Raw genomic sequence first — 19,416 nt, forward strand, 5'->3', positions numbered from 1 at the left:
ATTCATAAATACAGAGATTTAAGAAATTTCATCAAATCTTTGATTTCCACAACATGTTGTCAAGCTGACTACAGCTATCCCCCATAATACTGAATCATTACTGTCATGAAATAAGACAGGAATACATGGTATTATTTGACTAAAAGTTTCAAGTCTCTGAAAACCTGGAAGAGTCCTGTGAGGCTCTGTGGTCAACACTGCAGTACAGAATTCATGACTATCAGTGGAGTTCTAAATTCTACTTGAGATAAGTCTTGGCAAACATAGCTAATACACATTGTGAAAATATAGTGCCTATTTGTTATGTACTTCTGTTATGACATAAGTGAATAAGGATATTACAGTTTAAGAGAAAATAATTGATGAGCAATGATAATTAATACAAACCATCATGTCTGCCATTTGCAACAACATGAATGGACCTGAGTAAAATAAGTCAGACAGAAAGACAAATACTGTATATTATCATTTATATGTGGAACCTAAAGAATTAAACAAATGAATATAACTAAAGATAAACAGACTCACAGACAAAGAGAATAAATCAGTGATTGAGGATAAGGAGGTGTGAGGGGCAAGATAGCAGTAGAAGATTAATTAGTACAAACTACAATGTATAAGTCAGCCATAAGAATATATTGTACAGAAAAGGGAAATAGAACCATTATTTTACAATTACATTAAATGGAGTATAATCTATAAAAAACTGAATCACTATATACCCAAATCACTATATACCCCAAATTAATTCAATATTGTAAATCAGTTATATTTTAATTAATTAAAACCGTATCATTATGGTGCCATAAAAAAGCTGAACCATATTCAAAATATACATCTTAAATTTTAGAAACATATTCAAACTAATATATATATATCATTATTATATATATATGTGTGTGTATATATATATATATGATTTCTTAAGAGAAATGTGTTTAATGGTAAAGCTTGGCACACTTTACACTACCAGTAGGCATGACCAAGAGCTAAAGCAGCAGATATATATGAGAAACTACCACAGAGCCTCACAAAATAAAGAGATGAGCAAGACAACCAAACAGAAAAGCCCTATGGCCTCAGCCAGGGCAAAGCCCAGAATGGCATAGAAGAGCTATATTTGAGAGACAGGTTCCTGAAGCATTAAGCTGTCAAACACTGTTCCAATTCTGGCCTCTGAACCAGACACACCAGCTGTGGTGTCTCCAGTTGCAATCAGCTTGGCTGCTGGGTCAGTGACTTGGGCAACAACACTGGTATGGAACTCCTGTGGGGAGCTGCTATAGCAAGGCTGTTCAGATGGGCTCTCTGGCCTACTTGGAAGGAGGCAGACACAGGATTGATAGACCCCAGGCACAACAGATCAGAGCCAGAGGAACAAACAGTGTCCTAGTGGTCTGCACTTTTTCAGTCTACCAGCTTTGAGCTCTTGGCCTCACTGCTCAGCTCTCCTACCCATGTGTCCAGATGTCCCCCATCTCTTATACCAGAGGGTTATTAACAGAGTTGCACTGAACAATAAAGCTGTTCTACATGTAAACCTACACAGGAGAAACTTATTAAACTTTGAACAAATTTATTACATTTAATATCCAATTCTGCAAAGTCTCAGTCACACTATTTTACATACAAATGTAAAAGATTTTTTTTTAATCTTACCTTGCTTAAACATACCACCAATAGTAGCACTTTTAGAAGACGTCAAATTACTGATCTTTTCACAAGCCAGTGAGATGGAGAATCGAGTTTTGCTTTGCCATTCCTTCATGAATGTTTGAAAGAGGGTTTGGTTACTTGCTACATCAATTATGGCCAAACTTTCAGGACTGCATGAGGCTAGAGTTAACTGTGATCCATTCTGCAGTAACTGCGGTGAAAAATTTGTATCTCTAATAGAACTGTTATCTTTAAAACCATTTCTGCTCTCTGGATGTGAATCATGGTTTTTACTATTGGAAGGTGGGCAAAATGAAGAACTTTCACCAAGTTTAAAACCATTACTAATTTTCTTAAGTTTCACAGATGTTCCAAGAATATCTGGAAATGCCAACTTAGAATCACAAAGAATAGGTGTAGGAGGAATGAGTCCATTATCACAAACTATACAGTTTTCTTTACAAGGCAAGAGGGAGGTTTCACGATGAATGACATCATTCTGTAGTGCCTCAAGATTGCCTCTTACTACAATTTTAGGTGAAAATGGAATTCCTTGTACTTGATTTGGCTCTGAATTTGAAATCACTTCTTGTCTGTCATTTACCTCTGTATTTTCTCCATTCAAACCAGGCAAGTCTGTAGCAGTTAATTTTGGCTTTTCATTTTCTAGAGGACTGGACACTTGGTCTAAAATCCTTTGCAGTCCTGGACTTAAATCAAATGATGCTCCTGACCATAGAAATGAATTATCTTGCCTTGTGCCAGTTAACTTGGATTTTTGAGACCTTTTATCTTTTTCTCCTCCAATTACTTCTCTTTGGGAATCATCATTACCTACAGTCACTTGATCACTCAGTTTCAGTATTTTTAGAGATTCTGCAGTATTATGTTTCTCTTGGACAGGAACTATGTCTACATTGTCCAAAGCTGCAACCATCTGGACAGGATCGATTTCTGAAAATATAATAGACTCATCACTGAAACAAGACAATGGCTGCTGATTATCTTGATTCTCATTCATATCTGGTTTTTTAATTATGCCCTCTGGTTGTAGACACAGAGAATCATCGAAATGGACTGATGTTATTTCAGAAGGAAGGTGTTCTTTTTCTTGTCCATTAGGTCGTTGTTCTTCTACAAGGTAGTCTTCACTGAAACTGTCAAAAAGTAAACTACCACTCAAATTCAAACTTGTGTCAGGAACTGGCAGACACTCTACTTCTTTATCAGTAGGAGTTCTCTTTTGAGGAACCACAGGTATAACTGGCTTCATAGTTTTTTGTGTTTGATAACCTTGAAGAAAACTATTTAATTGGGAGTCAGTAACAGAAAGTTCACTGCTTTTAAAACATGGGCCATTTTCCCCTACTAGTATTGGAGAATAAAAAATTGGCCTTTCTGGAGTTAGGGTATCAACCTCATGTGAATTAGTGCTTTGCTTCACAACATCTACAGTCTTATGTTTCAAATGATTTGTCATTTCTAGTGAATGCTGTTCGCCTGGAAAAGCAACATGAGTCTCTTTCTGAAAGGAGCTCATTGAGCTCTGTTTGTCTAGGTTCTTCTGAATCATCCTTGTTGCCAGGCTGGTATCCTTGGGTCCTTTTTGGTTGGCATTTTCAGTTGCTATCTGCTGAATTATTTTCTCTGACTGAGTATCCAGGTAGAAACTATCTTCAAGATCACAGAGATCTAAACCTAAGTCAGAAACACAATTATTTTTAGTTCTGTCTGCTGCATAAGCATTTTTTTTCCCTTGTACTCTAGGAGTATTTAGAATATTCTCAGGCTGGCCTCTTAATTTACCAAATGCTCCACTTGGTAGATGTACTTCACTGGGTATCTCAATGCTGCTTATGATATCTCCTGATGCCTTAAGATTACTTGATTTATTTTCCTCAACATTAAACTTTGTACTTTCACATTTCATAATAACATTAGAGTCTCTATTCAAATAACTGCGGTCTGTCTCATAGGGTATTTGTTTTGCTACTGTTGTATTCAGTTTGGTGTGAGTATGTGTCTCTTTATTAAACTGCTTTTCCAGGCACTGGTTAATTGGATGGGTGTCATGGTATTTCACATAAACATTCTGGATTTTTGAATCATTTTGTATCACCACTTTATTTTTTTTTTCTGATTCAACAGCTAATTCTCTTCCATTTTCACTGACCACACTAGTGGCTTGAATCATATGTTTACTCTGAGATCCTGTGATCAAGTGTTCCCCAAGAATATCATTAGGTATTTTATTGTTCTTTGAACAACTTGGTTCTGTTTGTGATGCAAATGGTATTATGTTACATCTTCTCTCAGCACGGAAAGATACATTTTTAGCAAATGGCTCTGGACTTCTAAATTCCATACTCGTCTCATCTAAAGTAAAAGAGTCTTCACAATGAATAGAATTAGACATAGTCCGTTCTTGTAAATTGATTCTACGCATCTTTGTGTCTTTCACAGGGCTACTGTCTCTGGATCGTTTTCGATGCTTACCATGTTTCCAAGATTGAGAGATTGTATTCACCTTTTCTGAACTAAAATTTAAAGCTTCTCTTTTTGTTTTCCGTGATGAGAGAGTCCGAACAACTTTCGAAGTACTTACTTTCCCCTCATTCAGAGAAGTTCCTAGCTTTCCTTTTTTAATACTCAAAGAAGCCTGTTTTTTTGCTCTGGAGATTTCGGAATGATGACACTCTTGATGCCCATGAAATTTATAATAAAAGGAATCTGTATGTTCTCTACTTTTATCTAAATCTTGCATGGTATCTGGTAAGTGATTAACAGAATCACTAAATATTGTGTCACTTTTTTTCTTTGATGTTAATCTTTTATAAGAACTCTTAGTTTGAGGTATAAATTTGTGTTCTTTTACTTCTGACTCACTGCTGGTCAATGAGTGTGTATCAGAATTTAGAAAGGAATGTAGATTCCATTGCACTCCCATTTCAACTAAGTCCTGCTGCAGAATCGTTCTGGCTTCTTCTACTATAAGGGTTGCTGCTTCCCTTTCACTTAAACCTTTTCTGCCTGTCACCCAAATAGTTCGCATATTTCGACGCTCTTCAACTGCTTCCTCTTCCTCATCCACTGCCTTTCGAGTACTATACAAGAGACAGGAAATGAAATTAATTAATGCATTGATTCATTCATTAATACACATATTTATTAAGCATCATTCTGAGCTTTTCTAGGAACTGAAGAAATTGCACAGATCAAGAGGAAAGTATATCAACTCTCAAAGAACTTACATTCTAAAAACAAAAACGTTAAAAATTAAAAAAAAATGTTAAAACATACTGTGTTAACTGTTGATAAATAACAGTTATGTAAAAAAAAAAAAAAAAAAAAAAAAGTGAAGCACCAGAAAGGTAAGAGTGGCTCTGCAATTTTTAAATAGCATCATCAGGGAAGGCCTCACTGAGACAGAATCCTTAAACGGAAAACTGGAGTTTATCGACAGAATGTGAAACAGAGCTCAGAGTAACTACAAGAGATACAAAAAGAAGCGAGATAATTCAGAACTGAGAGATACAGCAGAGAACCAAAAATTTTTCATATAAATTCTGCCCAAATATCTAGCTGACCTCAAAACTATGCAACTGTGTGCAGACTCCAAGCGGCCAGGTAAAAGTCTACACAACTGAACAGAAATTTGAGCTATTGCCTAGCAAAGTTTGAGTTCAGCCAAGCTAACTGACTGATAAAATATCAGTGCTCTTCATAGTAAAATAATAGATTCTACACCCTGACTAGTCAAACATATATGTAACTGAAATATCACAAAGAGAAGATGAACAGGATGAGGGAAATTTAATTTTCCATAAAAGTTATGGAAGCCAAGAAACTTCTATTTCTAGTGAAGAAAGGAGAACAGGGACCAATTTAGCATCTCATCCACAATTAAAAAACTGAGGCTAGGCCATAAAAGACAATGCAGCTTCCATTTTGCTCTCTCTTGGGTCAATCACTCTGAGGGAAGCCAACCATCAAGGCATAAGGGTGTCATGAAGCTCTATGGAGAAGCTCATGCATAGAACTGAGCACCAAATTGCCAGCATGTGTGTGAGTTATCTTAAAAGCAGATCTAAGTCAATTCAATCCTTCAGATGACCACAACCCTATGAGAAACTCAAACCAGAGCTATGAGGAAAGTTGCTCCCAAATTCATGACTTGCAGAAACTCTGAGATAATACATAATACTAGCTGCTTTTAAGACATTAACTTAAGTACTTTGTTCCAAAGAAAAAGTTAAAACACCTAGTAAAACTATCAAAAATATGGAAAATAAACCTCAAGGTCTACATATCTGGAAGGGCAAAAGAATCATACTCCCATCAGAAGTCTCAAAAACAGCATACAAAGCAAAGAGATAACATTTTCAAAAAACCCAATAAAAGAAAGTATAGGCTGTGCAACCAAGATGTGCTTCAAATATTAAGGTTATGGAAAAACAATTTTAAACATACAAGAACTTGGAGAATTCTATATTATATAAGCCCTCCTCATGAAATCTAAATCTACTAGAGGATAAGTTTCAACTGTTCAAAGAGAGGAAGGAACACCTCAGCAGTAAGAACAATGGTAAAAATCTGAATAACTAAAAATGTAGATTATATTAGTCTTCCATTCCTACCCCTACAAGGAAACAAAGGTGGAAAATTAATGTACAAAATGTATATATTGAGATAAGGTAGAAATAATGCACTTTGAAAATAGAAGGAAAAGGTAGAGGGTACAAGAAAGCTAAAGTAAGTTCAATGTCAGTGACTGCTGTTAAGGCAATAGATAGGAATTATGGAATACAATTAAAATGTTAACAAACCAGATAATAAAAGGTACCCAATAAAACAAAAATATAAGTTTTCTAAATTTAAAAATAAAGTACCAAAGAGTACCCTTAGATAAAGAAACATAGCAAACATTACATAATACATAATTATAAAATAATCTGAGAGAATTTACTCCAGACATATTATTCATATCAATCAATGTAAGCAAAATTAAATTATCTATTAAAAAGATCTTCAGATGTTCATTTGTTATTTTTAATTATTAAAAAACTAAAATGAGGAATTACATTATAAATTTTCAAAGCACACACACACCCAAAAATAGATTTTCAATTTGTACCAGAAAGCAAAACACTACTACAACTCAATGTGGTACACAAAAAGCACAACTAAAACAAAGCGATTCAAGAAAGCTAAAAATAAAGGGACGGGAAAAGGAATTTCCAGGCAAAGGGAAACAAGAAGAAAGCAGTGACGGGCACTCCAAGAAGGGTATAATTTAATGCTCAAAACCAAAAGCACAATAAAGATAACTGTCTATTAGTCATATTTACTATGAATATTTACACTCTAAACAACAAGCCATCAGCAAACACTGTAAGAGACACAAGGGGACAAAGAGAGAAGTACACTAATGATTGGTAGACTTTAGTAAATAATTCAAAGACAGATGAAGGACTGGCACTGGGGAATGAATAAGACATAATTAACACAATAAGGCAGATTTTGTGAAAATATCTCATTTTATTTTTATTATAGAGAATATATCTATCCAGTTTGTATTGATCATATTCTGTATTAGGAAACAAACTGCTAGTGAATTTCATAATGTAGAAATGTTATAAAACACACTTAGATTACAATGCAATAAAACTAGAAATAACTAACGACGACAAAAAAAGAACTTCCACCCAGCCAAAAAGGGAAAATATGCAAATTCCATAATTCCTATAAAGAAAATAATGAAAGCCTTAAATATCAGATGTCTGGCTACATTTAAAATAAGCGACCACAGGAAAATTCACAGTACTAAATTTATAGTATCAAAATTAAAAACAGCATTTTATTTATCAATAAAAACATAAATGTCAACAAATTTCTAGTTCAACAAAAAAAAACTAGAAAAAGTATGACAAAGTAAAACAAAAGAAAGCAGTGGGAAGTAATAAAATTCAAAAATAAGGAATGAATGAGGTAGATTTTTTTTTAGTAGACCTCATCAGTAAAACAAAATCTTTGATTTTTTAAATTTACAAAATAGACCACAAGTTGATCTGATCAAGGAAAAAAAAAGTAGAAATTTACAAAATAACAAATCAAAAAAGAGAAATGGAAGAAATATTTTAAATTCCTAATAGACTTTTTTACAGATCTCTATGAAAATATATTTGAAAATCCAGATGAAATAAATAATTTTGTTCAGAAAGGTTACCAAAACTGACCCCACTAGATGTAGAAAGTTTAAAGAGACTGATTTCTGAAAAAATAAAACAGAGAAGCTGGTCAAAGAACTAACCCCACTAAAAGGCACAATCAAGATTGTTTCATAGGGTAATCATATCAAAACTTTAACCAGTTCCAAAGTACTGAAAATAAGGAAAAATCTTCCTGTTTTTCATGAAGCAAGTCTGATATCAAACAATGATATCAAAACTTGAGTAAAGATAGTGCAAACACACACATGAACACATGTATGAAAACTACAGACTAATATTATTTATGGGTAACAATGTAAAAGTATACTATATTAAATATTAGCAGATAGAATCCAGCATCATGTAAAAAATATCATACCACAACCAACTGAAATTTATTCTGGAATATACAACTGACTGAATAGTAGGAAATCTTATTAATATAACATGCTAACAGATGTAACAGGGGAAAAAAACCCCTAAGACTATCTCCATTGATGCTGAAAAACTCTTTAACAAAATTTAATACCCATTCCTGATACAAAATATTTGAGAAAATTGCAATTAATGGCCATTTTCCTAAAATGATTGTACATACACACACATGGGGCTTCCCTGGTGGCTCAAATGGTAAAGAATCTGCCTGCAATGAGGGAGACCTGGATTCAAGCCTTGGGTTGGGAAGATCCCCTGGAGAAGGGAATGGCTACCCAGTCCAGTATTCTGGCCTGGAGAATTCCATGGGTGTATAGTCCATGGGGTCGCAAAGAGCTGGACATGACCAAGCGACTTTCACTTTTCACACAAACACACATCATAATCCTGAAGCCAGTATCTTATTACGGTAGCAGAGGCATTTCCACTGGGAGCATAAACAAAGCAAAAATGTCCACTATCTCTGTTACCACTATCTACTACCATTACCTATAGCACTATTATTAATAGCTAATTCAATCAGACAAAAGAAATCTGTCAGAAGCACAAGAATTGTTAGGGAAAAAGTAAAATATCTCTATTTGCAAATGATATGACAATACCTTGAAAATCTTTGAGAATCAATGATAATTGATTTAATGGTAAATGATAAGTAATTTAAACAACGAAAGTATGGATGAAAAATACATAAAGCTCAATAGCCTTTACATACTCAAATAATAACTATGTAGAAAACACAGAACTGTGGTTCATGGGGTCGCAAAGAGTCTGATACGACTAAGCTACTGAACTGAACTGAATTATGATTTCAATAAAGTTATTAAAAGAAGGCAAAAAAAAAAAAAAAGAAAACACAGAAGACAACCATCAATTAAAAACAGAATAATTATTAAATATAATAGAAATAAATTTAACAAGAAATGTATAAAATTTGTAGGAAGAAAATTACAACTCCTAAAAATCTGTATGAGGAAAATATTTTAAAACTCCTGATAAATCAGTTCTATTAAATTTCAACCCAATTCCAATAAAATATCAAAAAGCACTTTAAGTTTCATATGGGCAAACATGTAAGAATAGCCAGGAAAATACTGAAAAACTATAAGGTAGAAGTTACCCTACCAGACATTAAAAGACACTATACAGCCTTTATAAAAAACACACTATAAAGTAAAGCCACTATAAATAAAAGCATGGTGCTGGCTTATTAATTGACAGAAAGAATAGTAAATAAAATAGAAAGTCCAGAAATAGACTTAATTACATATGGATATTTAATATATGATGGTGGCATCTCAAATCACTGGGACAAAGATAAACTCTTTTATAAATCAGAGCCACTGAGAAATAAAACTGGATCCAGGCTTAACACGATACACAAAACTAAATTCTAAATGCATCAGGAATCTAAATGCAAACTTATGAATATACCTCTTTAATCTCACTGTATGAAAAACTTTATAACTATGACAATTGAGAAGCAAAAATTAAAAAAAGATTGCTAAAAAATAAATGAAAGAAAATTCTGCATGGCAAAAATAATGCAATAAAGTCAAAATACAACTGGTAAGTTTTGAGAAAATTTATGAAATGTACATGTCAAACGAATGGCTGGAACCCTAATCAGTTTTAAAAAGAAAAGATTCTAAGATGCTTTAAAAAAAGGAGGAGAGAGACTAAAACTTCTTATAAACATAAGGAAAAGATATAACCAGATAATTCAGATATATTTCTTTAAATCTGAAAATTTGAAAAAAATTTACCATCTTGCATATTTATAAAAATGCATATTAAAACCATACCAAGACATAATTTTTTATCTATATGGTTAGTAAAAGTGAAAATCTGTTTGTCAAAGAGAAAAACCAGAGGCTCCAAATGGCATCATTTGTGCTAAACTCATGATACAAATCCAGATTAAATACATAACCTAAATAGAGTTAAAAATCTTCCTCAGAAGTGTAATCTTTTTTTTTAATTTTTTGGAAGTATAGTATTGTCTACAATAAGAGCTCTATTTTTTTGGTTTAAAGACAAGTTTTAAGGATTCACCATTCCAAAGTTCTAAAGAATATAACTAACTCAGATGCTTTTCAAGATTATGTTATCTAAATTAATCTATAATAAATAAAAACTAGTTTAAGCTTATTGATTTAATTAAAACAGAGCTGTCTTAAGAATTATCAGTATTATTATAATATATTCTATTATAATATATTATATAATATATAATTATATAATATAATAAAATATATTATAATATATTTTATTCTACCCAAGCTGACAAATTTGTCAGTAAGAAAAATAATTTGACATGGTAAAATGTTTAGTATAATCTAAATATAATTGTTTAGAGTAGGGGTTCCCAAACTCTAAGACCTAATGTTTGATGATCTGAGGTGGAGCCGGTGTAATAATAATAGAAATACAGTGTACAATAAATATAATGCACCTAAATCATCCTAAAACCTCCCCCATCACCCACCATGGTCTATAAAAAAATTGTCTTCCACAAAACCAGTCCCTGGTGCTAAAACAGTTGAGGACTGCTGGTTTAAAACAAGTAAATTAAATAAATAAAAGGACAATTAAAAGTTTTCTAGGTGAACTTTTCAAACAAGCTTCCTGAATTTTTAGTCTAAAACTCTAAAGTTTTGCCAAGACTAGGTTAAGTAATGGAAATTTACTGAACATTTAGATCATTCCAAATAAGACAATAGGTGAAAGATTACCTTATGTAGGTTTATCTACTTTTGGCTTCCTATTATTGAAAAACTAGAGATAAAATTTGGGGTTATTAGTAAGCATGTTTGGTGATGCCAAGTATAGGCACTTTCCATCTACCTCCACAAGGATTAAATCCTGAGTTGCTATAGATGTGACCTTCAACACTCCCTGAAAGGAGTTCAGGGTGGAGAAATCAGGAATTTCCGAGGCACGCAGTGCTCTGGGAAAAACAGGCAGAACACATCTTCAGATAGTTAGAAGAGTTTATGGGCCCAATTCTTACAACTCCTCCTATCTAGAAAAGCACTAAAACCATTAACGGTTACCCTTGCTCCTTGTGACTAGCAGCAAGCCTCTGCCAAAATGTGTGCCTGACTGCACATACCCTCTTCACTAAAATCATATGTGACACTGGCCTTCCCTTCTACCTCATTCAAGCAGTTTCTCAGCTATCTGAAATACTGTCTTCTGGGCTATACTTCTCATTTTGTCCCAAATAAACCTTAACTCACAACTCTCATATTGTGCTTTTTTTTTTTTTCAGTCAACAGTGCCATGCTGAGAAATTTTTCTATGAGAAAGCATATGTTTCTAGAAGTTACAAAGTCTTTATGATTTTGCCAAGCTGCAGAATCCTAGTATAAGAAGTAGTCCACAATTGTTTAGTTTCTAAATTTTCACCAGAACTTAAGGTTTTCAAAGGTTACAAATTCTAGTACAAGTAATTAAAGCTACAAGAAACAACAAAGGAAACATCTCCCTATGCAAGGAAAGCAGGATGTGTTCTTGGCTAAGAAAAGGCATGGATAATAAATATGCATTTTGTTAAGGGAAATGAGAGTAATTTTGTCTGAATTACAGCTTCTGGTTACGAAAGATAAACTAAAGTTATACAAAAAGCTGAAGAGAGATAAGATTTTACCATGTGTAATCAAGCTGGCTAAAACTGAATTATTATAAGGGCTTTAAAAATCAAGTTTTACTATCAATAGTGTACTTATATGAAACTAATACTTAATTTTTCTTCATCTGCTAAATAGACAACTATTGTTTCATATTGACCTGTGATCCTATTTAGGCAAGTGTCCAAACAATTTGATGTCTTCAACAAACTTCCCCAAATCAAATTTTAAATGAAGTCTTTTGACCACAAACTAACTTTGAAATTTTCCAGAGGGCCTCTGGAACAAAGACGTTAGGCTTATTTGATAGTACATCACATGGGAAACATTATCAAAGAAGAAGTAATAGTAAGACTTCTTTATGTTGCATTTGTATAGGTATATAAGTGTTCCAGAAATTGTGTGAAGTTCCTAAAAACTTGGTATAACCTGGTATGCTGCTGCTGCTAAGTCACTTCAGTCATATCCGACTCTGTGTGACCCCATAGACGGCAGCCCACCAGGCTCCGCCGTCCCTGGGATTTTCCAGGCACAACACTGGAGTGGGTTGCCATTTCCTTCTCCAACCTGGTATAATCCTAACTAATAATTCTACTCATTATCTTAAAATTGTGTATGACAATCCTCTGGGACCCCAGTAAGAAATGGGTAACAAGTAAACAATTTTCTTACTGCTGTTCACTTACTTTCTAAAACTTCTGTCATCAAAATTGAGGCTCACGCTAAAAATACTGAACCTGAGTAACAGAGATAGCAGGATCTATAAAGACTATGGCAAGTGTAGATGAAGTTCACTCTACTTCTCAATCTGGTACCTTGTTTACAAGGTTCCAGCAAAGCAGTATTAAAAAAGGACCTGCATGGTTAATCACTATTCTTGCTGCACTTAAATAATCAGATCAAGTTTAAAGCAAACAAATTAGTTTTACTGTGATACTGTGATTATCTTTGGTAAAAAAAAAAATGAGGATAATTAAAGACAGAAAAATTGCATTCCCACCTTTCTGCTGTGCTGTGCTACACTTAGCCACTCAGTCGTATCCAACTCTTTGTGACCCTATGGACTACAGCCCGCCAGGCTCCTCTGCCCATGGGGACTCTCCAAGCAAGAATAATGGAGTGGGTTGCCATGCCCTCCTCCAGGGGATCTTCCCAACCCAGGGATCAAACCCAGGTCTCCCACATTTCAGGCAGATTCTTTACTGTCTGAGCCACCAGGGAAGCCCTTGCACCTTTGTAGCTATCACTAAAAACAAAGGCACCCCTTAAGCCCTGTGAAAAGGGATGTTACCAAGTGCTCCTGACCATTGACACTGCAGGAAAACTATACAACATATTGAGTCTTGAGTATGTATCACAGCTAAGGAAGACCAGCTGACATCTGGTCCTATACAACACAGGAAACAAAACAGTGAGTAAGAAAAATCGTTGATATCAATGTCTACTGCTTTCACCCAAGACACCAGACTCAAGTCTTCTTGCTTTAGCAAAACATGAAACCCTTTCTCCTTTTCTTTCCTAATTTCACTCTAACATTGGCCTGGAAAGATAACATCCTCATCTGTATCTCCCAAGCCATTACTAAGAAGAGATAGCCTTTAGTCTTCAGGATAACTCTGTTTCAGGATAGAAGATTCTCTTCCCACATGCACTAAAAACCTGACTGATCCCTGTCTTGAACAGGTAAATGCAAAAATCCCTGTGAATGAATCTATTATCAGTATTTGCTTAATAGGAATGGTTGTGCCCTGACAGGTCTTGTCTTTGTCTGTGGTGGTTATCATTCTTCTTGGGTCTATGAATGCCTATATGGCTCCTATACGAGCCTACATGGCTCATATGGAATATGCCTCTTAGGTCATCTAACTGTGACCCATAACTGTTCTAGAAAAGGCTTAACAGGAGGCATTCACAATTCAAACTTCTTCCTTTGGCAGGGCCCTACTTCCCTGATTAGAAGTTAAAACAAAGAATATGATCAGGAACATTTCCTCAACTCTTAGGGAACACTGCAGATTCCATTACAAAAGCACTAGCTATCCAACAAAAATACTTAGACTCTCTGGCTCTTGATAATAAGACAGCTCTTGATAAACTTTTAGCTGAACAGGGAAGTGTCTGTGCTATGTCCAACACTAACACTGTACCTGGATTGATACTTCTGGTGAAGTTGAAACTTAATTATGTGAGATCACTTGGCAGCAACTCATTCAACAGGGTCTTTGGTTTGGGTCTTGGGGACTATGGCTCTGACACACACTCCAAACACTGGGAGTTATCCTATTTATAGTTATCATAAACACCAATGCATTGGATCCTCTCAAAGGTTTTACATGCATTTTAAATTTTGTTTTAAACTGAATTTAGTTTTTAACAACCTCTTCTGTTGGTGAGGCTGAGGGGTAACAGACTAGTGAGAGTGCCACTTGGCTGGACCCTTCTGCAGAGCAATCTGGAATCTAATAGAGCTATATATATGTACTTACCTTCTGAAATCTCAAGTCTAGGAATTTAGTCTGAAGACACGTCATCAACAATATGAAAATACACATGCACAAGGTAATTCACTGCAGATTGCTGGTAATGGCAATCTGAGACAATCTGAATGCTGGATGGGTTTTCCAAGCACTGAAAGGGAGGCCAGTCTCCGGATACATTAGTTTCTATTCAGAAAATTAACATCAATACAACACTGTATCTAATCTACACACCATATTTAAATTTTACCAATTGTTCCAATTATGCTCTTTTTCTAATTCAATCTAGAGTAAGGTGGTGCATTTGATTGTCATGCCTCTTTAGCCTGCTTTAAGTCTTTGTTTTTATGACTTGATGTTTTTGAAAAGTACAGGCCAAATATTTTGTAGAATGTCTCCCAATTAAGGTTTGCCTGATGTTTCCCTACAGTTAAAACCAAGGTAGAAATTTCTGATAAGAATATTCCAGGAATAATGTTGTGTCTTTTTCAGTGTGTCCCATGAGGAGGCAGATAATATTGATCTGTCCTATTACTACGTGTCACTAATTTTAATCAATGATGGTTTTGGGCTTTCAGAAGAGGCATAGTCATGGCAATAACGGCCTTAACATAATGAAGAGATTTCAAAATGTGTTTACAACTTGTTTCTGATTAAATTTTTTGTGTACTGCTTTCAGATGACTTCCTGAAAGGGTTAAGCATGATATTTGGTATGTTGTTACCACAGGGATACGCCCACAGACAAATTTTTTCACCTCAGGTCTTTTATTACATATTTCTAAGCAAGTATAAATGTATTCAAAGATTCTGTGAAAATCACAGGCTCCAGGGGAGATCAACACCTTTATAAGTAGTTTTTAAAGCATACTCTATGTAGGTTTTAGCCAGAGGCACACCCATAGTGACAAAATGGCACACCAGTGGATCTTCCAATCTGGGGGTCACAGGGAATGGCCCTGCCCCCACTATGCACTGTCCTAGTGGAGACTCCACAGTGGGCCTCCCACTACAGCAGTCCTCTCCTCAGGTTGCACATCCTCAAGACTCCGGGCAATTTCACCCTTCAAAATCTAGGTAGAGGCAGCTATACCACTATAGCTGGCTGCAGTGCATGCTGCACCAGGGCCAGCTTGCAAGAACCAAATTTGCATTGCTGCCAGATACACAGAATAAAGCCCATGATGTGAGGTGGCACTGGGCAGTGAGACCTTTCCTTTAGATTATGCCCCCCCCATCCCTTCCCACATGTTATAAGTTTCAGAGCCTGTGTCAAGGTTCTTAAACGAGAGCATATGCACTTAAAGTTAGTGGGAGGAAAGAAGCATTGAACTGGAAATGAGATTAATGCTCTAATTTAGAAAAAATTTTTAAAACCTGAAAATAAAACTGTTAACACTTGAAAGTGCCTAAATAGCTATAGGATCTGGCTGAGATTCCATACAACAGAGAGTTCAAAGAACAGTGGTTGAGAAAATAACCTATTCCTTGATAACATCCTGAGGCCAGCCCATTCAATGAGTATAGTTTTAAACACACACATACACACACATGTATGTCAAAGAGTCCTCTTCTCATAAACTGGTTTTGAGGGACTAGGGTTCCAAAGAATATTCAAGAAGAGTAAATATTAAAGTGTTCTTGCCTGAAGTAAAGTCTAAAATGAGTCCTGGATATATACTGAGAACTAAAATCTATCAAAGCAGAAAGCGTTTGTAACTTAGCTTTACACAGTCTTTCTAGGAGAAAAGTTATGATACTTTTAAAGGTGCCTTTAAAGTCGTAAAATATATTTTAAATATATATACAAAAAAAAGTAATCCTCGAGGGGGGAAAAGTAGCCAGATTTTCTTCCACTTATACCAAATATGGCATGATATTATCTAAGAGAAAAATATTTTAACAAATTATCTTCTACTTACAAATTAGCCTGTTTCATTTAATAACCTATGTAGATGAGGGGATTTTCTTACCTTTTAAAAGGTGCAGCATTTTTCAGAACACTTTCCACCTCGGCAACATCTGCTCTAGCAAGATCGGCCACAGTAAGAAAACCAGATGCATAGAGGAATCTGGCCCGCTGTGCATTAAGTAATGACACCCGGACCAGGTCACACAGCTCCCTTTGGATGCCAAATGTAAGACGCTTCTGGAATTGGGAAAGCAGTAGTTCCATGTTGTGCCAGCCCAGGCGGTTGGAAAACACTGTAATCATCCCTAGAATATTCATGGAATAATTATTGAATTAAAAATTCTTTCTAGACCAATTCTCCATTTCTTGAGAGGTAGTTTTGTTTCACTCTTTTTTTTTTCCCTATAGAACTATAAAGTTTAACAAGCACAAAGTGTAAATTAATAGTAGAGTAGACCTATATTAAGGGCCTAGCTAGTTGGCTAGACACATTAACTATTATCTTGTTTATTCTTAATCATAAATTTACATTCGAAAAAAATTGAGGCAGAGCACATAAAAACAAAACAAACAAAAAGCCCTCACTAGTTTATTCCTCTCTTTCTCTCTCTCACTCTTCCTTATTTTCTTTAAGGAAGAAAGTACTCTGGTTTCCACCTAGAGAAAACAAGAGAACTAATTTAAATTGTCAAGTGCTAAGAGGACTATTTCCAAAGAATAAAGGTCCCATTGATATCTTCTTAAAAAATAAAGAAGTTGCCCAGCTTGATAGATATGCTCTCTTAAAATAAAGAGGCCAGAGCAGCCAAGTGTCAAATCATTAAGAAAATCACTTCCCTATGAGAACATTAATTCTAGAGGTAATCTGAGATCTTTGATGCCAGTGAGTTAAAGGTAGTCTCTTCCTACTTACTACCCTCTCTCAGCATCTTTCCCTCAGTACTTTCTCACACACGCACACACCTTCACAATGAAACTTACAAACACAGTCTCCAGTAGCCCAGGATTGCCTTCCTAATGGCTTAAGGATTTCTTAGTAAAATCAGATCTAGAACTTCCCTTGTTTGCCTACCTTAGAAAAAATGAGCTTAATTTTATTAAGGAAGACCAGTAGTTCCTTAAAGAAGAGATAATATTTAGAACAGTGAGCTAGAAGTCCAGAAATCCCTCTTCATTTGCCATCCTCTACAATAATAAGTATTAATCAGTAACTTGAAAAAAGCAAGACAAGTGAAAATTACATCTACTTCTTCTTTCAAGACTCCTCCCCCAGAAAAAGAAAAACAGAAAGAAGAGAAATGGTCAGCAGGTTGCTAACAGATAGAAAGGGACCAAGATACAGACACTCAGCTAGCTGCCAGTCTTCTACAGCAGGGTCACTGAGCCCAGAGGAGTCACTGTTTAGGTGTTCTGATGACGACAGGGACTATACAAAATTATGGTTTGACATGATCGCATCACTTTTAGAGAAGCCTACAGTAAAATGGAATTTGAAAAAAAGTGATCTTAACTTGACCTCAAACCACAGAGTCTTAAATAAATGTGGGAATGCTTATTTAACTGACCTGCATAAACAGCAGCTGACTGTTGTAATGACTGAATCTGTCCACGATTGCATCCATATTTCTGATTAATTTCCTTTAAGGGAACTTCACTGATTAAATCTAATAGCACAAGACTGGTAAAAAACCTGGAAAGTAAATTACCAAAAGTACAGTAAGAGGTCACTTACGTTTACTATGAAAGCACAATATAGATGCTGAGAAACAAGAAAGAACCAAAAAAGTTAAGAAAGGGTTTACACCTCTGAGAAAGAGAGAAGATTCTTAATAGGACATAGCATTAGTGGACAAAGAGCTCAATGGTTGTAAAAGTAAATTCTAACATATGTTGACACTATAGGAAAAAACTAATATCTGTATATCAAAAAGATTTCTCCTATATTTCAGTACTACTAACTAATTTTAGGAAATGAGACTTAGTTCAAGAAAGGTGATCACACAAATATTTTTTAAAAGAATGCTTGATACACAATTATATCATTGAATCATGTTTCAACTGAAATTTGGTTATAAAAAACCAAATCAATTGGCTTTTGATGTGAAAGGTAACTGTGCCACAAACCATCCAAGTATATTTGGATTATATGCATTTGTATATGATCCTTAAAAAATTTATACTTGAGTATGACATAAATAATATGAAACTATTGCTTTAAGAAAAGCAATTTTATTATATTTCAAAATCTTTCAAATGGCTCTTCTCTACTGGTAATGAATCACTTCTAAGGGTAATACAAACCATATCCTCAAATGAAGCCACACTAAGTTGGCAGTTCTGATTCACATCTTCTTTAAGGGAAGAAGTAATTAAATGTTCTACTTTAAAAAGTCTCAATATACAGTGGCTTCTTATAAGCTACAAAGAAGAAACTAAAATATCAATAAATTTAGTAAATACAAGAAGTTGAAAATTTTACTATATTCAGTCAAAACTGGACATCTGCTGCATATCCAATACGTTGTTAAAAACAGAATAGTCCAGGCTCCCTGATATTTACCTTTTATGGATGGCCATTTGTCGGTGCTGTCTCTCAGTTCTGGCTACTAAATTTCCTTTCACACAGCGAGCCAAGAACCCTTCTTCAACGCCTACTAGCTCTGCCACCCGCTTCATAGAAGCTGGCAACTTCTCCCATAAACAGAAAAATCGATACCAATCAATAGTAGTCCAATCCTCAAACACAGGTGTAACCTAAAGGAAAGAAACATCTTCATTACATCATGCATTACAAAAGGGACAAAATTGTGGATGTGAACTTCATATTAAAAACAAAAGCCTCAATATTTGGATTTCTAAATACGATAATGTCTCATTAATATGGAAACTTCATTTAATCACAAGCAACTCACAGATGAGAAAAACACTAATAACAGCCACCCAAAAAAGGAATAAGAATACAGATATACAAGAATAATGTTTCTCTTTGTCATGGAATTAAGTTAGTATAAATTTTAAAATTTTTAAACTGTATATGCTAACCACTTGAGTAAATACTAGGAAAATAACTTCAAAAAATATAGAGAAAAATTAATTAAA

At 34.7% G+C, this 19,416-nt stretch overlaps 1 protein-coding gene across 5 annotated transcripts in view; it reads right to left on the reverse strand.

Annotated features, from left to right (window-relative positions):
* POLQ (DNA polymerase theta) overlaps window positions 1-19,416 on the reverse strand; it is a 103,505-nt gene that overhangs the window by 44,643 nt on the left and 39,446 nt on the right. For all 5 annotated transcript variants that reach the window (XM_006073399.4, XM_025284801.3, XM_044942390.2 and 2 more), the window contains 4 exons: window positions 18,878-19,071; window positions 17,883-18,007; window positions 16,379-16,622; window positions 1,660-4,760 (listed from right to left, as the gene is read on the reverse strand). In XM_006073399.4, coding sequence (XP_006073461.4) covers window positions 1,660-4,760; window positions 16,379-16,622; window positions 17,883-18,007; window positions 18,878-19,071 — 3,664 coding nt within the window. The remainder of the gene's footprint in view (window positions 1-1,659; window positions 4,761-16,378; window positions 16,623-17,882; window positions 18,008-18,877; window positions 19,072-19,416) is intronic.

Source organism: Bubalus bubalis, chromosome 1 (assembly GCF_019923935.1).
Source record: "Bubalus bubalis isolate 160015118507 breed Murrah chromosome 1, NDDB_SH_1, whole genome shotgun sequence".
Taxonomy (NCBI): domain Eukaryota; kingdom Metazoa; phylum Chordata; class Mammalia; order Artiodactyla; family Bovidae; genus Bubalus; species Bubalus bubalis.